The following is a 27,587-nucleotide window of genomic DNA, read 5'->3' as shown; positions in this document are numbered from 1 at the left end:
ACCTGGGGGCTGGTCAGCAAAAGTCCCTAGGAACCCCGAGGTTCACTTCCAAATGCCTCTGCCTGCTGGGTACCTATTAGGCTCAGTCACTGAGAGAACCTCTGGCGGTACTCAAGTTGTACTCAATGGTTTTCAGTGAGTTAATGGGTAGGGGCGAGAGGTGTTCTCCATATCTATAGGCATTCAGTCTTGGTGCCAGTGCTGGGTCTGAGGCCACTCAGCCAGTGTCCCAGGGTATACTAAGTCTAGCTGCTACCGCTGGGTGCTTGCACACTTTTGTGGTGGGGTGAGGTCTCAGGGAGTCATCAGGGTGAGGCCATCAGAGTTTAGCAGATCTAAACAAACCAAGATTTGGCCATGTGAAGGGAAGGCTCTGCATTCGTTGAGGGTGTGAGGGAAAAAATTCCCCCGTTCTAGAGCCAACTCAATCTGTCCCAGATTCTGCCAGGAGCTTGATCTCAACAGGGAGGGGCCATTGGGAGTCAAGAGAGGGGGAGGTGCCGGTGAGGTTTGTGGGAAGTTGTTGGGGGGTGGCCCCTGTCCCAGAGCTACATGACTCAGATTGTCTCAGATTCTGCTCAAACCTTGTCAGGGTGGAGTCACCCAGAATCAAGAGGATCTACTGTGAGGTGGAGGCGCCAGTCAGGATCACGGGAAAGTGGGTCTGCCCATACCTCTACACCCTAGCCCAGTGGTTGGCAAACTCATTAGTCAACAGAGCCAAATATCAACAGTACAACGATTGAAATTTCTTTTGAGAGCCAAATTTTTTAAACTTAAACTTCTTCTAACGCCACTTCTTCAAAATAGACTCGCCCAGGCCGTGGTATTTTGTGGAAGAGCCACACTCAAGAGGCCAAAGAGTCGCTTGTGGCTTGTGAGCCGCAGTTTGCCGACCACGGCCCTAGCCCATGCAGGATGGATCAACAGGGAGTCCATAGGGTGGGGCCATTGCTTTCCCCAGGATGATGTCACACAGAGGAGCATGTTCCACCCAAGAAAGGTGGTGTCTGTGGTGCAGTACAGTGACTCAGCACAGGGGGTCCAGGCAGTTGTCCCCTCACCTCTCTCCCCAGAGCCACAAACTCCAGTCTCTCCTCACATGACTCTAGTCTGCTCCACCCTCCCTCTGCCAGAGCCAGGGTGAGTGGTGGGAAAGATTTTGTGTGTTGGCCCTTTAAGAGGGTGCCTAGTTTCTAGTGGAGTTCCATCTCTCCCTAGTGGACAGAAACCCCACAGCTTTTCCAGCCCGGTGTTTCATGGGTGCCTCTTCCAGGCTCTGGTGCTCTGGGCTGGGGAGCCCGGCTTGGGCTTGAGAGCCCATGCTGATCAGGTGTTCACTGCCCCCCCCCTCGCCCCTGCCCCGCCCCCCTCCCCCTGCAGCCCCCGGTTCCCTGCTGAGATATCCCTCAGGAACCTCAGCCACTGCCCGTGGGAGCAGGGCAAACCCTTTTTGCATCTCTGCACTTCCTACCAGTCTCTATGTGGCTTCTTCTGTAAAGCCTTGGTTATAAGACTTCTCTTCAGCTAGTCTTCAGGTTGATTGCTCTGTATTTTAGTTGTCCGCCTTTTTCTTTTAGTTTCTCTGTTGACTTCCCACTAGGTTTGAGGCATCAATACAGGGCAGGAGCATGTACTAGCCATTGCACAGATTCTACCTGGGGCACAAGGAAGAGGCCTGGAGCGATTCTGTCATCCATAACAACCCTGGCCAGTGAGCTAACCACTAACCTGAATTCGCAGGGCAAGGTGGTATTACTGCTCCCTTTCATTAAAGTCAGAAGATTTCTTACCACCTTTTATAATTGGGAGACTCATTGTAGGTAAACTGCCCTTGGGGCACATTTAAGATAATGATTCAGTTAACCCTCCTAGAAGCTTCCTTGACTAACCAAGGGCAGTTTTGGAGAGCTTGCCACCAGTGGTCTGGTAATTGATCATCTGAGAGCTTGCTTATGGTGTTCTTTGAAACACCTGCAGGTCTAAGATAGAAATAAGGGTATTTTTGGGGGGAGGAGGTTAAGTCAATACTGGCTTCCACAAATAAATTACAGGCCTAGAAGTGTACATGGTGTTCCTGGGGAGGAATTTCTTTACAATCTACAACTGGGCCCTATGTGAGCGGAGGGCACAGGTTGTCAAGGGCCTCCAGTGTGGCCTTCGGTCAGCTGGTAGGCATTAGGGTTTTCACTTGAGTTCATATCATCACATTTAGAACTTGGTTTTGGAGGAACTGCCTGAGGGCAGTCAGTCCAGTCTGTCTTGTTTGTCTGTGCTACCAGCTGAGTGATGTTTGTCCCACAGAATGTCTGTACAGCGGCTGTGGGGATGGGTAAGAGGTTGGGGTATCAACAGTTGTATTGTATGAGAGGCACAGGAGTTGGGGTACATGTTTCTGATAGACTTGTTGGTAATGGTGATCACATTGTCATCAGGCCATCTGCCAGAAGTTGCCAGATTCAGGAGTCAGTTAAATTTAAGCTGCTTTCAGCAGTTTGGTGGAGCCTTGCCACAGTGATTTGTGTCCTGAGAACTGGCCCAGGCGCAGTTCTGAGAGACAGAGGTCCTTAGTGGGTGGCCCTCCCCAACCCTCTCTCCTGGGGTATAAGTTGTTGTCTTCTTTTTTTTAAATATATATATATATATATATATATATATATATATATATATATATTGATTTTTTTACAGAGAAGAAGGGAGAGGGGTCGAGAGTTAGAAACATGGATGAGAGAGAAACATCCATCAGCTGCCTCCTGCACACCTCCTACTGGGGATGTGCCCGCAACCAAGGTACATGCCCCTGACCAGAATCGAACCTGGGACCTTTCAGTCCGCAGGCCAATGCTCTATCCACTGAGCCAAACCAGTCAGGGTTAAATTGTTGTCTTCTTACATGCGGAGGTTATTTCTTTCCTCCGTCTTCAGAAAAACTCGTGTGCCCATTCCAGTAGCAATAATTTCATTTTTTATTGAATCCATTCCTAGTCTTTGAAGAGAATTTTTATAAAACTTACAGAGACCCATTATGTCCCCCACTTTGGCCTACAGTGTACTCAAGTGGCATTATCCTTGTGATCTAGGATCTTGTAACCAACAAGAGAATTCAGGGAGACGAGACTCCAAGACCTCAAGGGGTGCCTCCAAGCAGAGGCTGCCTCCCTTTGCTAGAGGCTCCAGTTGGCAAAATCGTCAGAGACTGGAACCTCAAAGGGGTCGTTAAGGTTGTGGGTCCCAAATGCACCGCAGCTTGCTGGACAGCTCTCCATGCAGGCGATTGATTTTGGCACCACTAAGGTGCTGTCTTGTGGTGTAGCCAGTATACAGGACCAGTTAGAATGTCCAAGAGGGGACTGTATTAATCAGGGTCAACTGGAGAAGCAGGGCAAAATATAAAACACACGCACATATCACTTAAGTTGTTGGCTTGCCCCATCGTGGTAAGCCCTGAAGTCCAGAGGCAGGCAGGCAGATGGGAAGGGCCGATGAGGAGTAGCTGGCCCCACAGACAACCAGCTGAAGCTGTGGTCCCAGGCAGCGGTCAGGAGGGGGACCCAAAGGAAGGGAGAACAACTGAGGCCCCCACTGCAGTTTGCAGTCTGTGGGCTCAGGGAAGGCCTAAGTCCTCCCTGACTTCTAACTGATGAAGTCAGGCCCACCCAGGAAGAGCTGCCTTTTGAGTAATTTAAGGTCAGCTGATTATGGGCTTTAATTATGACAGCAAAGTATGCTACACTCTGCTTGGCCACACTGACAAGTCACAGAGCCACACTGCCTCCATTACCAGAGTCTAGTACAACATGCCAGGCTGCCTCTGGTGATCGGTGGCTCAAGGGCCAGCTAGTGTTCCTTGATGGCTAGAGGGATTGGGCTTTGTGAATTCATCCACACAATCCCAAGAAACTGTACTTGGCAACTAGACCCCTGGATTCTGCTGGTGGAGGTGTGGTAACAGCACAGTCAGGGACCATTGAGACGGAGGTTTCTGACTTGTCAGTGAGCAGGGCATTTCATATAATGAAACCTATATACATCAGAAGTTAGGGGCAATTCCATGAATCCTGACCCACCCACTGGACCTGGACCTCTTCCAGATGGGGGAGAATCAATCGCCTCTGGCACAATGGACAAGGAAGTCTACATATATATACACATATATATAACACATCATTTATACATTCAGACGTGGAAACAACAATCCTTTGAATCCTCCTGAAGGACCCCATCCACTCCGTCATGTTAGTTTCCCTTCGCCACTGTGAATCCTGTCCAAAACCCATTAGCTGAATCTGAGTACCCTCTCCCCACACTGGGCAAGGTAGGGTGGTGCTTTGGGTGTCTGTACCCACAGAACCATAAAAGTTTGAGTCCCTTCCATCCCTGAAGTTCCCCAACACACTTGGGTGCATAAGGCCTCAGTCTCTTGGGGTCAGGGAGACCTTGGCCGCCCGCTCCTAATCACCTTACTTAAAACTTCCTGGAAGGTGAGGGGAGGTATTAGGTGTAGAGAGGGAGGGAAGCTCTGCACCAGCACGCAAGGCATACTTCCTCTTAGTTTCAAGTGGCCCGGTGGCTATTCACGGCTCAACTTAATTTACTTTTCAGTTACCCAAAGCTCTACAACCTCATTGCTGCCATCATTGTTTCCACTCTGGGGACTCTCAACAGCTACAGCCACAGTGCCTCTCACCTAGGGTCGTGGAACTCGCTGCCTCATTGAGGAGAGAGAACCACAACCAAAACACCATTGGGCAGCTTGTTTCAATCCTACCTTTTGCTGTAATCCTCTAAAGGTTAATTAACTCTTACTCCCCCACAGTCCCCACTTGGACAAGAACATTTGCTGCCAGGTTGCAGGGAATCATTTTATGTCCCTTAAGCTCATGGGACCTTTGTCTTCTCTGTTCTGGAAAGCCATGCCTCTGCTGGCATCCCATCCTTGTCAATGAAAACTGTGAAGACTCCTACTTGGAAGCTGGTCAGCCAGCCTGTCAGTGTCCTTGAGACTGAGGGAAGACATGAGACTCCTGGGTCAGAGACCAAGGACTGTATTACAGCACAGCCAACAGCAGGAGCTTCATGTTTGTGTCATGTCTTCCTCCCCATAAGTCCACAGCTGCAGAACCCCGAGTTTAGGTAATCCAAGAAAACCTGCTCAACCTTAACCCAGGGAGAGAGACCTCATTTTTATTATACTGGACAGTAAACAAATCTGCCCTCCACTCAGGAGGGAGATAATATCTCAGTCTTCCTATGCTGTTTGCTATACAGACTTCCTTGAACAGACAGTTCAGAACTAAAGCAGCCAGTACCTTTGCTTATGAGACATGCAGAAGTGTGAGAGACTTATGAATTGCCTCCCAACACACTGGACAAGAGTTAACATGCCCACTGATGACAGTGGATCAAGAATAATAGAATTTATATTCAGTTACCTTGTTTAAGGAGAAATGTATGTGTGAAATATTCTTTCCAAATGGCTAAGTCTCTAACCCTTTGGAAAACTCAACTCTTCACAACAGTTAGTTCTCTGAGAGTCTTACCTCCTTTGAGCAGGGAAAACAAGTTATGATTTTATGTATTTGCCCCAAATTGAAGGTTACATAGGCAGGTATGTGGAATTTTAGGTGTTGATTTGTCAGTGGGTGGTATACTCAAGGTGAACAGCAATCATTGACTTACCCTAATATATAAAAACCCTGGGTCTGTCACATCTGCAACGACCGGGAGGCTTGACCGTTCGCCAGGCTGCGCGTGCAGCAGGTGAGTGGGCTGAACTGCTGACCTCTGGGAGAGAGAGAGAGGCGGGGCTGATCAGCAGTGGCAGCGGCTGCTGGCGAGTACCGGATAGAGAAGCAGGGTGATCAGACCCTGCTTCTCTCTCCCTCGCCAGCAGCCAAGCCTCTCTCTCTCCCAGAGGTCAGCAGTTCAGCCACTCGCCAGCAGCCTGGGGTGGCTGCTGATCAGCCCTGCCTTTATGATCAGGCCCAGAGATAGGCCCAGAGATGCTGACTGGCATAGAAACCGACCAATCAGAACCAAATCTGGGTCAACTGTGAGGAGCCAATGGCTGCCTAGGAGGCGGAGCTTTTGACACTGACTGGCATAGAAACCGACCAATCAGAACCAAATTGGCCGGCAGAGGAGGGCAGTTGGGGGCGAGATCAAGCCGGCAGGGGAGGCAGTTAGGGGTGATCAGGCCAGCAGGGAAGGGCTGTTGAGGGCCATCAGGCCAGCAGGGGAGGGCAGTTGGGGGCGAGATCAGGCCGGCAGGGGAGGGCAGTTGGGGGCAAGATCAGGCTGGCAGGAGAGGGCAGTTGGGGGTGACTGGGCCAGCAGGGGAGGGCAGTTGGTGGCGATCGGGCTGGCAGGGGAGCAGTTAGGTGTGAATCAGGCCAGCAGGGGAGCAGTTAGGGGGTGATCAGGCTGGCAGGCAGAAGCGGTTAGGGGCAGTCAGGCAGGCAGGCAGGTGAGCAGTTAGGAGCCAGCAGTCCCAGATTATGAGAGGGATGTCCCAGATTGGAGAGGGTGTAGGCTGGGCTGAGGGACACCCCCTCCAGTGTATGAATTTCATGTACCGGGCCTCTAGTCCTATATAATAGAAGCCTAATATGCTAAATGTCCAGTTGTCCATTCAACCAATGAAAGCATAATATGCTAATGATATGCTAAGGTTGCTCAACTGCTCGCTATAATGTGCACTGACCACCAGGGGGAAGATAGTCAACCAGTCGACCAGTTGCTATGACATGCACTGACCACCAGGGGGCAGACACTCAGACTTGCTGCTGGGGTCAGGCTGATTGGGACTGAGCAAGATGGGCCAGACATGCCCTGGAGTCCTCCCATGGTCCCTCCCCGGCTGGCCAACCTCCCACGTCCCTCCCTGGCCCCAATCATGCACCAGTGGGGTTTCTCGGCCTGGCCTGCACCCTCTCGCAATTCGGGACCCCTTGGGCTATGTCGGAGAGCTGGTTTTGGCCCAATCCCACAGGCCAGGCTGATGGACCCCACTAGTGCACGAATTCGTGCACCGGGCCTCTAGTTTGTTATAATTGACTAGAGGCCCATTGCACGAAATTTGTGCATGGGGTGGGGGATCCCCTCAGCCCAGCCTGCACCCTCTCCAATCCAGGACTCCTTGGGAGATGTCCAACTGCTGGTTTAGGCCTGATCCTGGGGATTGAGCCTAAACCGGCAGTTGGACATCCCTCTCACAATTCAGGACCACTGGCTCCTAACTGTTCACTTGCCTGCCTGCCTGCCTGGTCGCCCCTCACTGGCCCCCCTGCGGGCCTGGTCGCCCCACGCAGCCTGCTGCTTGGTCGTTTGGTCACCCCTCATTGACCCCCCTGCTGACCTAGTTGCCCCATGCAGCCTGTTCGGTTGTCCGTTTGGTTGCGATGGTCGCTTAGGCTTTTAGCAAATGCCACTGACAATGTCGTTATGCAATAGTTATAGCACAGAAAAGCATTTGTGAATTGTCAAATTTAGCTAATATTTATTTTGCACCTGTGCTATCTAAACAACTTATGCGGAAGGCTTTATTTTTTTAACCTCTCTCAAAATGAGCACCTAGCATACTGCTGAGTTATGAGCTTAAAGACTAAAATCATTTGTAAATTAGTACATTGAAAATGTCTTTCTCAAAAGGTTTATATTAGTGAAAGATGAATAAACTGAGTTTTCTAACATAATAGTGCTTTGATTTGAATTATATAACTAATTATATAGCTAAATGTTTGGGGGGGGGGGGGAGACCAAGAGGTTATCAAATATTTAATCCTCACATGGTCCTTGTCTATAAATGTATACTGAGTTTCACATTTTATTGTATTTTTATTTTTTAAAATACATTTTTATTCATTTCAGAGAGGCAGGGAGAGGGAGGGAGAGATAGAAACATCAATGATGAAAGAGAATCACTAATCGGCTGTCTCTTGTACATCCCCCACTGGGAATTGAACCATGACCTCCTGGTTCATAGGTCAGTGCTCAACCACTGAGCTACACTGGCTGGTCTAGTTTTATATTTTAAAAACTAGAGGCCTGATGCATGAAATTCGTGCAAGAGTAGGCCTTCCTTTCTCAGCTGCCAGCACTGGCTTCCCTCCAGCTGCTGGCAGGCACCTGGGACCCAGGCTTCCCTCCAGCCACCGGCAGGCACCCAGGCTTCCCTCGCAGCCCCGGCTTCGTCTAGAAGGACGTCTGGTCTAATTAGCATATTACGCTTTTATTATTATAGATTACACTTTTGAAAAAACTTAAAGCAAGTTCTTGTTAACTTTTCTTTTTATTGAAATGGCCAACTTTTGGTATTTTATTGTTACTGAGATCTATTTTTATAATATTTTTTTATTCCCACCTAATCATTAAAAAATTATGCTTTTGAAGTAGGCTAGAATAGATTAAAATGAAATTAACATTGCACTTTTAGTGTTAAATGTGACTGAATTATAATTTGTCATTCTTAAGAAGTTCAGTTAAATTGAAATTTTATACAGTTATTTATTTGACTAGGATAAGTTATCTTTAAAAGGAGAACTTTTATCATTCACTTAGCAGTATACTAGGTGCTCAGTATTTTTAAGTAATGAATTGAATGTAGGTTTCTCCCCTTTTCCTCTGGCCTTAAACAACTTTTAAATTTTTGGTAAAATGACATAGTTGGATGTTATTAAGTAGTACATAGGAAAATTTACTCAAAATCATTAAGGTGCAATTTTAGAATCATTTGCATATTCAGTGATTTTCATCTCAATAGAATTCTTCTTTTCCCTACTTTTATACCCGATCATTTATGCCTGTTTAGTTTCCTCACATAAAAGAACAATCAATTGTATTTCTTAGCTTCTATTTATTGATTTGTTTCAAAAGAAAGGCAAATGGAATCTTTATTCTATAATATTAGTTTCTAACCCTAGAGGAAAATTAAGCATTTAGTGTGAATAATATATAAATATATTTTTTATATTTGATATCCTTAAATTAAGGGAGTAAATACGACTCTACAAAATATTTTTATTAAAATGATTCATTCTAAGAGTCTTAAAATTCAAGTCCTGTGCACACTTCTTGGGAGCCTGCCACCTCAGAAGGCGGGCTGTGCATTCTCCTGCTGGGGGTGTACAGCTTCTCCAGGCTGACTGCCCCCTGTGGAGCGCTTTTCTGCACTGAAGGCTGCTAATATTTGGCTCAGTTTTGAATCGCATCCAGGCCGGCCAGTGGTGAACCTGAGGAGGGGCAGTGAAAGATTAAAGAAAACAGACAAGAGAATACAGTTGGGGCTAGATGGGACACTGTTCTCGGATGGAGAGACAGTGCCACTTATACCTGTCAGAATGGCTATCATCAACAAATCAAAAAACGAAGCTTTATTTTATAGTCAGATCACACAAAGCAAAACAAGGGCAAGATGTTTACAATGTTCTTGTGAATTTCAAATCTGCTTCTTTCCTGTTGTTGCCATTCTCTGCTCTCTATTAAGCTTTGTTTAGGCAGCACTTGCTGCACAACCGCCCCCACCCGCATCCCACATCCCACATCCCTTAGCTATCTAGGACTGCAGGGTCGGACTATAAGGTCAAGCTTACAACCAATTCCTTTTGGCTATAATTGTGCTGGGAGGGCTTTGCCCTCCAAGCTGGGACTTGTATGTGGCTTTGTCACAAGTCAGTCCGAGGCTTGATCCTGTCCAAACACTGTAGCTGCTCTCCACAAGTTTGAATTCCATTCTCTTACAAAAAGGTCAAAAGGTTAAAAAGAAGTACTGGAAGCGCTTTGGCCGGTTTTCTCAGTGGTTAGAGCATCACAGACGGAAGGGTCTGGGTTTGATTCCTGGTCAAAAGGCATGTCCCTATGTTATAGGCCTGATCCTGGCCTGGGTGGGGGTATCTGCAGGAGGCAACCCATTGATATGTCTCTCTCACATCAATGTTTCTCCCTCTCTCTCCCCCCTCCTTCCCTTCCACTCTCTAAAAATCAATTGAAAAAAATATCCTTGGGATTAAGAAAAAAAAAAGGACTCTTTTTTTGGGGGGGGTGTGAGAATTATAGTTAGTCCTCTGTACTTGCAGTTTCTGTGTTTGTAAATTTGCCTACTCAATAAAATTGTAATCCCAAAGGCAATACTTAGGATACTTCCTGGTCACTCCCCAACATGTGCAGAGGGGTGGAGAATTTGCATCAAGGAAGTTCATGCTTCCAGCTGAGGTCAGACAAGGCGACTTGCTGCCTCCTTCCAGCTCTCACACTGTAAACAAGTGTCCGGGCTGTGCTCTGTTCAGCGCCATGGTTTCACATTTTTGTGCTTTTTGTTGGTGATTTGGCTGTTTTAAAAGAGCCCCCAAGCGTAGTGCTGCAATGCTGACGTGCTGTCTAGTGTTTTTAAATGCATGAAGGCCGTGTGGGGCTCACAAAGAAAATGAGTATTAGATGAGCTTTGGTAAGACTTGACTTAAAATGCTACTGGCTTTGAGTTCTATGTTGGTGAATCAACAATACATGTTCAATAGGTGCCTTTATTCAGAAACACACATAAAATAAGGTGATGTATTGATCGGTGTTGACAGCATTGTGAGAACCCAGGCCTGTATCTCCTCAGGAGCAGAGGTCAGTACTCATTAATTTGGTGTTGGGGACGACTTTATATAGACTTTCTTCACTGTGAATACCCAGAATCGGTGGTAGTACTTTTTTTAGCCGATGGAGATCAATCTAAAGTCAGTAATCAAGTGTTTTGTGAGTATGCATGTTCTGCGCTGCTCTCTGAGCTTTCTGTGCTGCACTGTGCCTATTTTTCACCTCTGGAGCCCGCCCCAGCTGGTTTACAGCTGGCTCTTCCCCTGGGAACTTGCCGCAGGGAGAAGAACCAGCTTGGGAATGGGAGCAGTTGGGCTGCTGGGGAACTGGGCATGCAGCTTGTCTTGGCTTTCCTGGAATTTGCACCTTCCCTGTTCACCCATTGGAACCTAGGCCAGTGGTCGGCAAACTGCAGCTCGCGAGCCACATGCGGCTCTTTGGCTCCTTGAGTGTGGCTCTTCCACAAAATACCACGGCCTGGGCGAGTATATTTTGAAGAAGTGGCGTTAGAAGAAGTTTAAGTTTAAAAAATTTGGCTCTCAAAAGAAATTTCAATCGTTGTACTGTTGACATTTGGCTCTGTTGACTAATGAGTTTGCCGACCATTGGCCTAGGCCATAAAAACCAGCTCTTACTGACCCAGGGAATTCTAGCCCAGGAGGAGAGGGTGCTGGGCCGCGCCATTCCTGGCTCTGAGGGTGCAGTGGGTACCTGTTAGGGACCTGGGAGCTCCAGATGAGGGGTTCCTACATGGTTTTGTTTGTTTCTTTGGTTTTAGTATGACTTGGTTTTGTTTGCTTTGCTTTGGACATGACTTATCTTTCATCTTAAACCAGCTGGGTAAGATACCAGCCAGAACAGGTTTTTTAGGCAGGGAGGTTTAAAGACCTTTGTAAGCCCTAGGCACTGTTACTTTTCAAATCCCCACCCTAAATCATATAAAATGTACCCATACTCTATATTAAATTAATATATATAATTATGAATAGAGTTGAATTGCTGTTGAAGTGTTATATATTTAATTAAGTGTTAATTAAAATTTTTCATATTCTGGAGCAATAAGGTACCCCCCATCCCATCTCAGACATTTCACGGCCCTGGAAAAAGCTTGTAGACCCTGTAATGCAGGACAGATATGTCAGTGTGTCCTTACTAAAGGAGGAAATCGGGCTTTCCTCAACCCTTCACTGCTCTTCAGTTCTCCAGACCTGCCTCATGCCACACACATTTCGGGGTACACAAAAGTAACCACACTGCTCTTTCCCTCAAGGAGCTCACAAGCGTTCTGATCAGGTGCTGTGGGCAGACGGGGGAGCTGTTTTGGGGGTGGGAGCGGGGGCGGGGAGAGGAGCTCCTGCAAAGGTGTTTTGGAGCAGATGGTCCCCGCTGTTTTGAAGGATGCCTGTGGTCAAGTGGAGAGGCCAGGGGCAGAGGGAGTTTGGAGAAAGGCTGGGAGTGGAGCCATGTGGCAGAGGCCTGGAAACAGCATGGTGCGTGGGAAGCCGGAGGCTGTCAGGTCATCCCTCGGGAGTGATAGGAGAAAGGTGGCAAATACCATCAGAGAGGCAGGGAGGGGCTGCGCGGAGGCCTTTGTGCCTCTGAGACAAGGTGAGGCTTGTTCTGGGCACGGACCTGCTTCTGGGGCCTCTGACGGCGGAGTACCTTTTGGTTCCCTTAGTGAACATCAGTGTGTAAAGCAGTTTCTGACCCTCTCTGTCTTATCAGTATTTGATAAGTTCTGTATTATTTTCTTTTGTTCAGTTACCTCTTTTTAAAAGAAATGGAAATAACTTACTTTTAGAAATAACTTTTTGTTGATGTATAACACATTAGAAAAGTGCAAATATAGGTACACCGGAAAATAGCTTAATTTTAGCCATTCTGATAGGTATGAAAATAATGATTTTTAAATTTTATCATTCTTTAAGTGCTTTTTAGCTGCAATTCTTCTATAAAGAACTTTTCTTCATCAGCTACTTGGTAACCTTGAAATTCAGTCTGTATAAGAAAGGCATAAAACATTGGATTATTTTCTCATTTCAGTGACCCCCTCCCATTTTGGAAAGTCATTTTCGGTAAAACAACTAAGTGCTCTGTTAGGATCCAGAGCAACGAATTGAGTTTCGTTGTGTTAATACTTACCCAAGGATATTTTTCCATTGATTTTTAGAGAGAGTGGAAGAGAGAGGGAGAGACAGAGAGAAACATAGATGTAAGAGAGACATATCGGTTGGTTGTCTCCCACACGCTCCCACACCAGCTAGGGTTGAGCTAAATTTTTTAATCTTATATCTGTTTTTGAGTTTTCTGTTATGTTTCACTGATTTGTCAGCCTAGTCCTGTTTCAGTATCCCAGCTGAAATTACTATGCCTTAGTTATCCTTTACAATTTTTGTTATTTTATTTTGTAGATGTGTGAAAATCACACAAGCTTTCTTATGTCTTACTATTATGTTTAACTTTACAGGGTATACGAATAACTGGTGCTGCTGGTCTCGTTTTTCTTTTATGACTTTGCTCACTAAGTTCACAAATGTATTCTTCCTTGAAAAAGGGGATTAAGATGTATAAATTTCCAGTTATAAAACCAGTCATAGGGATGTAAAATATAGTATAGGGAATATAGTCAATAATATTATAGTAACTATGTATGGTGCCAGACTTATTGGGAGATAACTTCATAAATTACATAAATGTCTAACCACTATGCTGTATACTTGAAACAAATATAATATTTAATGTGAACTGTAATAGAAAAAAATTGTTAATTAAAAAATAAAATAAATGTATTCTTCCAGATGGATTTTAGAAATATTTGTGATAAGTTCCCCAAACCACTCTTGTATATTTTGAGTAGGGTATTATTCAATTTATAGAGAATTTATTTCTTATAATTTTGAGACTTCATAGTTAGGAACATGGTCTATTGCTTCATTTATTCAAATCTTTTTTATATGCTTGACTATTTTTTATTAACTTATCTCTGAGTTTATTGTTTTTGGTTTCTCTGTCTCTTCATTTGAAGAATTGTTTTTAAACTTCTTTAGATTCACTTTTTTTAAAATGTAAGGCAAACTTCTGGGAAAATGTCATTTTATAATCTGAAATATTAGCTTTATAAGCTATCTATTTAGTACGTCTGCCTCCCTCAGCTAACCAGCAGCATTTCCCATAATCCTTAAGGCAAACTAGATAATGCTTTCTTTCCTTCTGATAATATCTATTATTGTTTAGTTACTGAGTATATATATAACAAATTTTTTATGAAGATGACAGTACATTGTTGACCAAAATTAGATATTACCACAAATGAGTTTTAATTGAAAGCCTCAACTATTTTAAGTACAACTTTTGGGCAGCTTTATGTTAAGTGGAAAAAAACACACACCCTACAATTATAAAACAGTTTCATAGGCATGCATATGCCAGCCTATCTGGCTTCCTCTGTTAGATCATTTACATGATTTGTGTCATTGCACCTGGGAATCTAGTATCTTTATCTGCTGCCTATATGAGCTGTCTTTATACCCAAACCTATTTTATCACAAGTAGACTAACAATAAGAGCAGCTACTTTTTATTGAGATCCTACTATGTGTGATCCAAGTGTGAGTTGAGGCTAAGAGATAGGCTGGATACTTAAGCTACCTCTGTCTAGCTCTAACCTCGTTGGGGACTGGGCCTGTGTTCTAGGCCTTCCCAGTTTGTGTGGGCAGGTGTGTATGGGTGTGTTTTGGAGGGCATCTTTATTGTTGGAGGGGGCGGGTAGGTGAGAGGGGGAAGAAGTCATAATTCTTAAAAACCTGTTAACTGCTTCTGAAATACAGAAGTCCTTTATAATATCTCTCTCTGAAGAGGTATTCTTTATTAAGTACCTCAGTCTATTTTAAATTATAATTTTGTAGATGTTAGCCGAACTGCTATTATGTGGTAGGTTCTAGGATCAGAATTTTGGGGAGCATTGTAAATTAGATTTAAAACAAATAGCATAGCCTGGCTGGCATAGCTCAGTGGTTGAGCATTGATCTATGAACCAGGAGGTCACGGTTCAATTCTCAGTCAGGGCACATGCCCGGGTTGCGGGTTCGATCCTCAGTGTGGGCATGCAGGAGGCAGCTGATCAGTGATTCTCTCTCATCATTGATGTTTCTGTCTCTCTCCCTTCCTCTCTGAAATCAATAAAATTACATATATATATATATATATGTATATATATATATATATATATATATACACACACACACACATATATATATATATAGTAAAACAGTATAGTAGCTTAGTATTGGGTTATCAAAATATTAATTTAAACTCATTAAAGATTATAAGGTAAAACATTATTTTAGAGGGAAATATTATTTCTAGTCCCTTAGGAACCATTCATTTAATTATAGTATGCTAATTATAATTACAATTTATTTTATGTATTAAAACTGCTTGAATTTTGATTTCTATATATAATATGCTATATATTCTCTCAAACCTAGTAAATGTTTGTATAAACATTCTATGATTCAGAGAGACTTTATAGGCCAAATTAGTGTGGCTTGTTGCTGTCTATTGTGAAACATTCCAGACATGCTAAAAGGCATAAAGTATAACATACTGTCCGTATACCTAGGTCCTGCTCAGGACATAAATGGCTAGCAACATAATCAAAGTGCATGTGTTCTTCCTCTGCCTCAGGGATGACAACTACTGTATTTTTCTGTGTATAAGACACCCCCATGTATAAGATGCCCCCCACTTTTCCAACCCAAAATTAAGAGGTCAATATTTTAAACATAAAACAGAACACATCTTTATTTAGTAATTACCGCAGGTAATGTTTACATACAGTACTATGATATTATGCAGCATATCACTTTATTCAGCCTCTGTTGCATCACTGCTCTCTTCTTCATCACTATTAGTTCCAGACATATCAATTCCTTCAACTTCTATTGTATCACTGCTGTCTTCTGAGTCACTGACCATATATGTGAGATCATCCTCATAAATTGGTGGCATTTTCTGAGCTAACTTTGTTCGCGTTCTCATGGCCAACCCTTCTCTCCTCATGAAACTGAAGCACCATTTTGCCTTTCCTATAAAATCAAATGTTCATTTCGCTTGCAAACATTCTTGCCTGACATTGAATAAGTGTGGTTGATACACATAAGCCACTCTGGCACTGCTCCATAATCCAAGTCTTAAGCCTCAGCTCCACGTTTGCCCATTTTGCTGGTTACTTAAGGCCTTATTTTTTGGCATCTTCAGGAGTTGTTCTTCCTGTTTTCTCCACTGTGATAAGACACTCAGTGGGAGGAGGTCCAAATTGTCTCTCTGCAGCTCTATTTCCATGCTCTTTTGCAAGGCTCATTACATTCAGTTTGTATTTTGCAGAGTAAGACAATCGCTTACCGGTATTTATCTTTCTATTTTTGACATCTTTATAGGCTCAGAACGTTCTGGTCCCTGTTGCATCTGCGCACTCTACACCTCCACCTCCAATTACGGCATCAGCTGACGTCAGTGACAATAAGGCTCGTGATTGGAGGAAGCCTATTTGACAAGGTATGGGCAGCTATGCACCCGCTCGGCTCCCTCCTCCACTGACTCCCGTGTATAAGACACCCCTCGATTTTCAGTCTAAGGATTTTAGGAAAAAATAGCGTCTTACACATGGAAATACAGTAATTACCTCCTTTTCCACATAACAACAGCTATGTTTTTTAACTTTGTATAAATGGTAGTATACTCTGATTCTTTGACTACCATTTTTTCATTCACCATATTATTTTTGAGATTCACCTATGTTGAGGTATATAGTTCTAGTCCATTCATTTTTATTGCCTGTACTACCCATGATTTACTTATCTGTTCTTCTCTTGATGGACATTTGTTTCCAGTTTTTATAATTAACAAATAATGTTGCTATGAATGTTCTTTTACAGTTCTCCCTGTGCACATAGGTGGGGTACTACCTGCGAATGAAATCGCTAGATTGAAAGGTATGTGTGTCTTCAGCTGTACTATGTATTGCCAACCATCTCCTAAAGTAGTAACCATTTGGATACGCACCTTCACTGATTAAATTGTCATTGTTTTGCACCCTTGCTGACTTTATTTCAGTTTGATGAGTGATATATCTCATTGTTATTTTTAATTCCCCTGATTACTAGTGAGATTGGACATCTTTACTTAGGTTTCACAGGTATTTTTTCTTAGCACTTGTATATTATGGCTGAAAGTTGTATATAAAGTTGAGAGAAGCATGAGGTGGTTACTACTAGATAGAAATATACTGTAATTGTATCATTAAAGCATTGGCAACTTTGCAGATATTTTTGGAGGAAATAATTCTGGTGATTTTCTGGTAGTATATTAGAGAGAGCCTGGACTTTGAAATTAAATTGGTGCTCGAATCCTGGCTTTTTGTTTAAACTTTATGACTTTGGGCAATTTGTACGATCTCTCTGAGTCTGTTTTCTCATCCTTAAAATGAGTGTAATAATTTATGACTTGGTGATAGAATAAAACGCAATAACATTAACACCTGGCACATGGCCCTAGTTTTAGGATGAAATAAACACATTAAACAATAGTATGAGAGGTTGTTGATACTATGGCATTTAATTAAATCAACACTGAAATCTGGCAGCATTTGTGAGATTAAGATGTGGTCTGCTCATAGTTGACTCTGATATAAACATACTTCATCTCAGGGCCAAGTGAGGAGACCCCCGGCATAGCACATCCAAGGCAGCTGTGTGTATGCCAGGTATCTGTCTTTGGCAACCCCTGCTTGTCCCCATACATGAACCCGAGTCTTCCCCACCCCACATGTCACTTGTGTTCGTCTTCCGTGCCATCAGTTTTCTGCCAGTCAGACTATCAGCAACTGTGATGAGGCTGTTCAGGTGACAGCGGGTAGGTGGGAGTAACCTTGGGACTCTCCTGGATGCTCGAGAATCAGCGTTGGTGTGGGGGCTGTGCCAGACAGTATGGGAGACATGGTCTGGGTGCCAGAGAGCTGATGGCAGAAATGCAGCCCATAACTTTGAGTTGGTGTTATGTAGACTGTTCTCGTGTCCCTTGCCACAGGAGATTCTTCACATGGCTTCCAAAGAAGTGACCATCACAGTTCGCCTCATTCGTTCCTTTGAGCATCGGAACTTCAAACCTGTGGTATATCACGGAGTTAATTTCGACCAGACTGTAAAGGAATTTATAGTATTTCTGAAGCAAGGTATGAGACACCTTAGTCATTTTGTTTTATTAGTATTTTGAAAGAATATAGTTGACTATTACACTGATAGTAATCTTTTAAAAAACACTTTGAAAGGTATTAATGTAGGTGAGAAGCCAGGTGCTGGCCAGGCTGACTCCCATTCTGCGCCTTGAACAGGAGCAGAGAGTCACCTAGGGCTCATCAGCAATGCCTGTCTTTTCAGGGAGTATTCCCGCCATATGTGGTCTCTCTCTCTCTCTCTTAAAATTAAAAACATTTAAGGTCCAGGTTTACTTGTGACGGGCTTCTGTATTTGGGGGTTGATTAGTAAGGGAGTGTGTGAAGCTCATTTAGGATGAAATAAACACATTAAACAATAGTGTGAGAGGTTGTTGATACTATGAGCTGAGTACACAGAGGGCCCCCTGGGGAGCTGGCGGAGGGTGGCGGGCCTGATTGTACAGCCAGCAGGTCGTGAGAGCTGTGGGTCCTGCGATCACGGAAGTGACCAGACTAGCTGGTGCCAGTTTTCCATTGCGCACTCCAGAACAGAGGACATGAAGTTAGTCTCCATTTTGATAGGCCCTAGATGGGTTTCTAACTTCTGTTTTCAATTGTTGAAGTTTTCTAGTCATCAATATTTGATAAAAGATTTAAAATAAGCTTTAATTATGTTAACTGAAGTGTAATTTATACATGTTATAATGTACAGATCTTAGCATGCTGGTCCATGAGTTTTGACAGATGTATCACTTTATATCCAACTTCTTTTTTTTTTTTTTTTTTTTTTTACTTTGGCGTAATTTCAGGCACAGCAATGTTGTAAAAAGAGGACAGAGAATTTCTGGATGCTCTTTACACAGATTTCCAAATGTGAACATATTGTTACATTTGTTTTCTTTCACCCCTTTTTTTCCTTCCCCCTTTTAGCTCTTACTCTCCTTACTGCCCCTCCCAGTTTTTTCTTTCTGAGTCACTTAGAAGTATGTTGCCGACACGATTCCCCTTTATCTCTAAATATATCAGTGTGTATTTCCTAAAAACAAGGAATTCTCTTGCATAATGACAGTACAGAGATGAAAATCAGGATTTAACATTGGAAAAAATGCTATTACATAATTTACAGATCTTACTGAAATTTTTAATTTTTCCAACAAGGTCTTTCTGTAACAAAAGAAAATTCAAATCATATTACAGTCAATACCTTTAACCTGAAATTAATTTCTTTAATCTGGAGTCTTTTATTGTATTTTATCACATTGGCAAGTTTGAATAGTACAGGCCAGTTACTCTATAGAATGTCCCTCAGTTAGGCTTTTCTGATATTTTCTCATGATTAGATTTAGGTTATGCCTTTTGGCAAAGAACTTACAGAAGTGATGCTGACGTCACCAGGAGGCTCTGCGGCCCATGAGCCCCATTACTGGCAACGGTAACTTTGATTGGTTTAGGTGGTGCCTGCCAGTTTCTGCTCTGCAAATTTTAATTGTAATTGAAGAGTAAGTTATGGAGGCATATTCTGAGACTATGTATGTGAATGTCCTGTTACTTCTCAAAATTTCATCCACTAGTTTAGCATTCTTTGATGATTCCTGCCTGAATCAGTTATGATGATGATGATTAGTAAGTGGTGATTTTTCTTACTCCATCATTCCTGATATATATATTAGTTGTGTTTTTACAGTAAGCTGCCCACTCCACAGCATTTACTTAATCATTTGTTTATATAACTGTGGAATCATGGATTCTTACTTTATTGAAGGGATTATAACGTTTTACTATCATTATTTATTTTGATGCTCTAATTATTCCCGTTTTAGCCCATGGTGGCTCCATAAATATGGCTCCCTGTCCTTTTAACATGACCCAGCATTCTTTGAGCACTTTCTTAGTTTTTGGTAGAGTAAGACCTTCCAGACTTGTCTTGTTCTTTCCCTGCCCCAGCCCTAGGATCAGCCATTTCTCTGAGGAGCTCTGATCCCATTACAGAGAATGGTATTGGGAAACCAAGATCTTGATTTATACATATACTAGAGTTCCCGTTACAGGAAGATTCCTGCAATAGGGCTTCCTGCTGTGCTCTCCCCCAGCCCCGCCTGCTTTCCTCCCTTCTCCCCCGCCCCCGCCTGCTTTCCTCCCTTCTCCCCCGCCCGGCTTGCTTGCTTCTCCGCAGCTTCGCTCCCTTCTGTAGGCTTGGCTTCTTCCTACACTGTCTTGATACGCAAATTAACCACCATCTTGGTTGGGTTAATTTGCATACTCGCCCTGATTGGCTGGTGGGCATGGCTTGGGCGTGGTGAAGGTGTGGTCAATTTGCATATTACGCTTTTATTAGGTAGGATGTGCAATGTAAGTGTGTATAGCTAACTTTTTTAAATGTTGTCAATTCTTGACATTTTACTTCTTGACTGTAGATTTTCTAAACTCTTTTTTCTCACTTAAAAATGTTTTTATTTTAGAGAGAGGAAGGGAAAGGGAGAGAGAGATAGAAACTTCAGTGATGAAAGAGAATCATTGATCAGCTCATGGGTTGATGCTTAACCACTGAGCAACATCAGCTGGGCCTCCCTCAGTTATTTTTTCCTGTCTAATTTTGGGTAGTTTTACTGATCACTATTACCTGAGTAAGGAGTAGGTGAGTTATGTAGACCCATAGAGAAGACTGACTAGTCAACTTGGTGGTAACTATAAAATATTTCATAAGAACGTAATTATTCCTTAAAGTAACTCTAGGCTTGTTAGAGTATATAGATATATTTATTGCTGTGTTCTTGTTAGAGGGAGATTGAGAGTTGGTACTAAGATACTGACAACTATCGAGTGTCCGCTTTTGAAAGAATATCACCAAAAGCATGTTCATGAAATAGAAACAAATCCTACATTTTTATTTTAGTATCTGTGTGTTATGGGTTACAGTGTTTCAGTATTGATACAGTGAGTGCTACGAGGCCCTTGGTACAGGACAGAATAGGTTGTTCTTGAAGTCCTCAAGCATAAAGTGTAAGCTTCAAGCTGTTACAATGGTGGGGAGATGTGTTCTTCCCAGGGTCACTGTGTTCTTCCCAGGACCTAACGCCTACCCATTAGAGCAGCAGGCGGATCACAGTTAGAGGCTCAGCTCTGCCCACTCACGTCTTTTCACCTGTGTTAGCAATGATTTAAACACAGCATGTGGGAAGTGTGTTCCACTGACTATAAGGGGAATTTTTGGGGTACAGACGTTTTTGAGTTATGGGATCTGTGCCCAGGCCTACCTTGTCATTTGATTGGGGTTGCTCTGAAGGTTGCTGTACCACATATTTACCTTTTATGAATTGTGTGCATACAAAGACCAAGGAGTTTCATACTGAGGATTTTTTGAAGTAATTGTGAAATTAATATGTATTAGGTACTGTATTAAAACTAGATTTTCTCATTTTATCCTCACACATCCCTGTAAATTAGGAAGTTTTCCCCCGTTTTACGGGTGAAGAAACTAAAGAATGGAGAGGTTAAGAAACTTGCCTGAGCCCTAGCTTGTTTGGCTCAGTGGATAGAGCGTTGGCCTGCAGACTGAAGGGTCCCGGGTTTGATTCCGGTCAAGGGCACATGCCTGGGTTGCGGGCTCGATCCTCAGTAGGGACCATGCAGGAGGCAGTCGGTCAATGATTCTCTCTCATCACTGATGTTTCTATTCTCTCTCCCTCTCCCTTCCTCTCTGAAATCAATAAAAATATATTTAAAAAAAACACTTGCCTGAGATACATGACTAATCAAAGGCAAAGCTGCAGTTCACCCCAGCAGTTTAACCTTACAGCATGTACTCTGGAACACTGCGCCCCTTATTCTTCTCTCTGCCTCCCTTGCTTAAGTAGGATCATTGAAACAAGTGGGTTCACAAGTGCTTTAGTGTTTTTCATCTGAGAGCTAGAAGGATGGTTTGAGATTATGGCTTAGTGAATTTACCCACAGATACAATGTTCACTGTGATGAATGATCTTTTGGGGGTTATTTTAGATGCCTTCTTGCCTTTCTGAATATTATTTTCATTTTTAAATCTTTATTGTTGAGAGTATTAGAGATGTCTCACCCCTTTTTTCTCCACCCCCTTGCCCTCCTCCACCCAGATCCTGCCCTACCCCAGGCCTTCACCATCCTATTGTTTGTGTCCATGGGTAATGCATATATGCATCTAAGTTTTTTGGTTAATCTCTTCCCACCCACCCTCTCCCCCCTTCAGTCTGAGATTTATCAGTCTGTTCCATGTTTCCATGCCTCTGGTTCTATTTTATTCATCAGTTTATTTTGCTCATTACATTCCTTGTTCATTTATTTTGATTTTTATATTCAATTATTGATAGATATATATTTATTGTCATTTTATTTTTCATGTTTTTAATCAGTTTTTCTTCATCTTCATCTTCATCTTCGTCTTCGCCTTTCTCCCTTCAACATTTCATGTAATACTGGTTTGGTGGTGATGAACTCCTTTAGCTTTTCCTTGTCTGAGAAGCTCTTTATCTGATCTTCAATTCTAAATGATAGCTTTGCTTTTCATAACTTTGAATATTTCTTGCTACTCCCTTCTGGCCAGCAAAGTTTCTGTTGGGAAATCAGCTGACAGTCTTAAGGGAGCTCCCGTGTAGGTAACTTACTCCTTTTCTCTTGCTGCATTTAAGATTCTCTCTTTGCCTTTAACCTTTGACATTTTAATTATGATGTGTCTGGGTGTGGGCCTCAATGGGCTCGGCTTGTTTAGGACTCTCTATGCTTCCTGGACTTGTAAGTCTATTTCTTTTACCAGGGAGGGGAGTTTTCTGTCGTTATTTCTTCAAGTAGATTTTTAATTTCTTGCTCCCTCTCTTCTTCCTGCACCCCCATGATGTGAATGTTGGTACACTTGAACTATTTGTCTTTCTCTTTCTGATTTAATTTCCCTAGCAGTATACCTTTAACGTCTTTCCATGCTGTTTTAAATGGAAATATTTTATACTTTTTATGGCTGAGTAATATTCCATTGTATATTTGTACACATCTTTATCCATTCATCCATTGATGGACACTTAATGTTATTTCCATATCTTGGCTATTGTAAATAATGCTGCAGTGGATATAGGGGTATGTACATCTTTTTGAATTAATGGTTTTGTATTCTTTGAATAAATACGCAGAAGTGGAATAGCTGGATCACATAGTAGTTTTATATTCTTAACGTTTTGAAGAATCTTTATACTGTTACCCATAGTGGCTACACTAATTTCCAATCACACCAGCAGTGTACAAGGGTTTTCTTTTCTCCACATCCTCTCCAACACTGTTATTTCTTGTCTTTTTGATAATAGCCATTCTAACAAGTATGAGGTCATATCTCATTATGGTTTGGTTTGCATTTCCCTAATAATTAGTGATGTTGAACATCTTTTCATGTGCCTCTTGGTCATTTATATGTCTTCTTTGGAAAAATACCTATTTAGATCCTCAGCTCACTTTTTATTTTTTAAATGTTTTTATTGATTTTTTAGAGTAAGAGGAAGGGAGAGGAGGAGGAGGAGGAGGAGGAGAGAGAGAGAGAGAGAGAGAGAGAGAGAGAGAGAGAGAGAGAGAGAGAGAGAGAGAAAGAAACATCAATTGCTGCCTCATGCACTCCTGCACCGAGTATCGAGTCTATAGCCCAGGCATGTGCTCTGACCGGTAATCTAACCTCTGGGTGCATGAAACAATGCTCAGCCAACTGAGCCACATCAGCCAGGGCCCTGCTTGCTTGCTTGCTTGCTTGTTTATCCTCACTGAAGGATATTTTTTACATTGATTTTCAGAGAGAGTGAAAAGGAGGGGGAAGGGAGAGAGAGAGAGAGAAAAACAGCGATGTGAGAGAGACACATCGATTGGTTGCTTCCCAGAATGGGCCCAGGGATTGAACCTGCAACCCGGGTATGTGCCTGTGACTGCAATCGAACCCATCACCCTTTAGTGCACGGACCAATGCTCTAACCATAGAGTAACACTAGCCAAGGCTCTGCCCACTTTTTAAATTGGGCTGTTTGCTTTCTTTTGTTGTTGAGTTGTCTTGAGTTCTTTATATATTTTGGATTTTTAGCCCTTTCTTATATACTAGAGGCCCGGTGCACGGATTCGTGCACTGGTTGGGTCCCTCAGCCTGGCCTGTGCCCTCTCGCAATCCGGGACCCCTCGGTGGATGTAGTAGTGCGTGAAGCAGCAGGCAGCCAGGGAGGAGCCCGGGCCAGGTGCCACACGCTCCTTCTCGTCCTGGCCCTCCTGCACCTGCCCCCACTGCTGCTCAGTAGCGCTGCCATGGAGGCGGGATAGGCTCACACTGCGCAGCTGCACTCACCAGCCATGAGCCCAGTGTCTGGCACCTGTTGGTCAGCTGAGCAGTGCTCCCGCTGTGAGAGCACACTGACCACCAGGGGGCAGCTCCTGTGTTGAGCGGTGGTCAGTACGCATCATAGCGACTGGCTGTTAGGCTGTTCGGCTGTTCGGTCGCTTAGGCATATATGTATATACTAGAGGCCCGGTGCACAAAATTCATGCACAAGAGGGGGGTTGTCCCTCCAATCTGGGACCCCTCTCCAATCTGGGATCTCTCGAGGGATGTCCGACAACCCTCTCCAATCTGGGACCCCTGGAGGGATGTCCGACTGCCTGTTTAGGCCCACTGGGATCGGGCCTAAACGGGCAGTCGGACATCCCTCTCACAATCCAGGACTGCTGGCTCCCAACTGCTTGCCTGCCTGCCTTCCTGATTGCCCCTAACCGCTTCTGCCTGCCAGCCTGATCACCCCCTAACCACTCCGCTGCCAGCCTGTTTGCCCCCAACTTCCCTCCTCTGCCGGCCTGGTCACCCCTAACTGCCCTCTCCTGCAGGGTTGATCACCTCCAACTGCCCTCCCTTGCAGGCCTGGTCCTTCTCAACTGCCCTCTCTTGCAGGCTGGGTGCCTCCCAACTGCCCTCTCCTGCTGGCCATCTTGTGGTGGCCATCTTGTGTCCACATGGGGGCAGGATCTTTGACCACATGGGGGCAGCTATATTGTGTATTGCAGTGATGATCGATCTGCATATTACTCTTTTATTAGATAGGATAGAGGCCTGGTACAGGGGTGGGGGCCAGCTGGTTTGCCCTGAAGGGCGTCCCGGATCAGGTGGGGGTTCCCTTGGGGCGTGGGCGGCCTGAGTGAGGGGCCTGTGGTGGTTTTCAGGCCAGCCACGCCCCCTGGCAACCCAAGTGGAGGCCCTGGTATCTGGAATTTATTTTCCTTCTACAATTGAAACTTTGTAGCCTGGAGCGGAGCCAAGCCTGGGGCTCCCTCCGCGGCCAGCAGCCATTTGTGTTGTGGTTATAATTGAAACTTTGTTGCCTTAAGCGGGTCGGCCCGCCCAGGGTGTGCGGAAAGCTTTGCTTCCCCTGTTGCCGGGGGCAACCCTGGCCTGCTCTCTCAAGCTCCATTCTGCCGCCATTTGTTTGAATTTGTTTACCTTCTATAATTAAAACTTTGTAGCTTGAGTGGAGGCTTAGGCCTGGCAAGGGCAGGCGGAAAGCTTGGCTTCCTCTGTTACCTAGGAAACCTTGCTCTCTGTGGCTGTAGCCATCTTGGTTGGGTTAATTTTCATACTCGCTCTGATTGGATGGTGAGCGTAGCTTGTGGGTGTATCGGAGGTATGGTCAATTTGCATATTTGTCTATTATTAGGTAGGATATATATAGACTAGAGGCCCAGTGCACAAAATTCATGCATGGGGGGAGGGTGTCCCTCAGCCCGGCCCGCACCCTCTCCAATCTGGGACCCCTGCAGGATCGGGCCTAAACCAGCAGTCGGACATCCCTCTCATAATCCAGGGCTGCTGGCTCCTAACCACTCACCTGCCTGCCTGCCTGATTGCCCCTAACTGCCTTTGCCTGCTGGCCTGATTGCCCCCAACTGCCCTCCCCTGCCGGCCTGATCTCACCCCTAACTGCTTGCTCCCCTGCCGACCTAATTGCCCCTAATGGCTTGCTCCCCTTCCGGCCTGATCGCCCCTAACCATCTCTGCCTTGGCCCCCGCCACTATGGCTTTGTCCAGAAGGAAGTCGGACGTCCGGAAGATGTCTGGTCAACCCGGTCTAATTAACATATTACCCTTTTATTAGTCAAGATAGATTTGCAAATATCTTCATTCAGTAAGTTGCCTTTTCATTTTGATGATGGGTTCCATTGCTCTGGAGAAGCCTTTTAGTTTTATGTAGTCCCATTTTTTTATTTCTGCTTTTGTTTTCCTTGCTTTTGGAGCCAGATCCACAAACACATCACTTAGACTGATGTCAGGGAGCTTTCTACATATGTTTTCTTTGAGGAATTTTAGGTTTTAGGTCTTACATTCAAATCTTTAATCCATTTTGACTCAACTTTTGTGTATGATTTAGGATAGTGGTCTAGTTTCTTTCTTTGTTTTTCTTTTCTTTCTTTCTTTCTTTCTTTCTTTCTTTCTTTCTTTCTTTCTTTCTTTCTTTCTTTCTTTCTTTCTTTCTTTCTTTTTTTTTTTTTGTATGTGGCTGTCAGTTTTCCCAGCACAATTTATTAAAGAGACTTCCCTTTCTCCATTGTATGTTCTTGGTTCCTTTGTCATTTGTTAATTGTCCATATATGTGTGGTTTTATTTCTAGGCTCTCAATTCTGTTTCAATTGGTTTTGTGTGTCTGTTTTTGTTTTAATATCATACTGTTTTGATTATTATAGCTTTGTAGTATAGTTTGAAATTAGAAGTGTGATGCTTCCAACTTTGTTCTCAATATTGCTCTCGCTATTTTGAATCTTTTGTGGTTCTATACAAATTCTAGAATTATTTGCTCAAGTTCTGTGAAATAGGCCATTGAAAGTTTGATAGGATTGCATTGACTGTAGATTTCTTTGGATAGTATGGACATTTTAACAATATTAATTCTTTCAATTCATGAGCATGGAATACTTTTTTCATTTATTTGTGTCTTCAATTTCTTTCATCAGTATTTCATAGTTTTCAGTGTATAGATTTTTTTACCTCCTTTGTTACATTTATTTCTAGGTATTTTATTCTTTTTGATGTAGTTGTGAGTGGGTTTGTTTTCTTAATTTTTCTTTCCAATAGTTTGTTATTAGTGTATAGAAACATGACAGACTTACGTATTCTGAAACTTTACTGAATTTGTTTATTAGTTCTAACAATTTTTTGGTGGAGTCTTTAGGATTTTCTAAAAATAGTTTTACTTATTTCTTACTGATCTAGATGCCTTTTATTTATTTTTTAAAAAATATTTTTATTGATTGATTTTTAGAGAGAGAAGAAGGGAGAGGGAGAGAAACATTGCTGTGAGAGCGAAACATTGATTGGTTGCCTCCTGCACATCCCCTACCAGGAATGGAACCTGCAGTCTGGGCATGTGCCCTGACCAGGAATCAAACTGGCAATCTTTTGGTGCATGGGCTGATCCCAACCAACCAAGCTACACCAGCCGCAGCACCTTTTACTTCTTTTACTTGCCTAATTGCTGTGGCTAGACTTCCAATACTACGTTGAACAAAAGTGGTGAGAGTTGGCATCCTTGTCTTGTTTTTGATTTTAGAGAAAAAGCTTTCAGCTTTTCACCATTGTGTGTGATGTTAGCTGTGGTTTTTGTCATATGTGACCTTTATTATGTTGAGGTATGTTTCCTCTGTGCCTACTTTGTTCAGAGTTTTTATTTTAAATGGATGTTAAATTTTATCAAATGCTTTTTCTGCCTCTATTGATATGATGCGATTTTTTCCCCTTCATTTTGTTAATGTGATGTATCATGTTGATTGAT

At 43.5% G+C, this 27,587-nt stretch overlaps 1 protein-coding gene across 5 annotated transcripts in view; it reads left to right on the top strand.

The window, feature by feature from the left end:
• Positions 1–27,587, top strand: part of LOC307105835 (UPF0538 protein C2orf76 homolog) — an 80,928-nt gene that overhangs the window by 20,277 nt on the left and 33,064 nt on the right. For 2 of the 5 annotated variants that reach the window (XM_079781722.1, XM_079781724.1), the window contains 3 exons: positions 16,016–16,133; positions 16,514–16,570; positions 17,664–17,808. In XM_079781722.1, the coding sequence (XP_079637848.1) occupies positions 17,676–17,808 (133 nt within the window). In that variant the 5' untranslated portion in view covers positions 16,016–16,133; positions 16,514–16,570; positions 17,664–17,675. Of the gene's footprint in view, positions 1–10,157; positions 10,442–16,015; positions 16,134–16,513; positions 16,571–17,663; positions 17,809–27,587 lie in introns of those variants that run through there. The other 3 variants (XM_079781721.1, XM_079781723.1, XM_079781725.1) reach the window with 2 other exon arrangements.

Source organism: Cnephaeus nilssonii (assembly GCF_951640355.1).
Source record: "Cnephaeus nilssonii genome assembly, chromosome: 10".
In the NCBI taxonomy this organism is placed as follows: Eukaryota; Metazoa; Chordata; class Mammalia; order Chiroptera; family Vespertilionidae; genus Cnephaeus; species Cnephaeus nilssonii.
The sequence above is the reverse complement of the archived record's forward strand: the minus strand, read 5'-3'. Positions and strand labels throughout refer to the sequence as shown.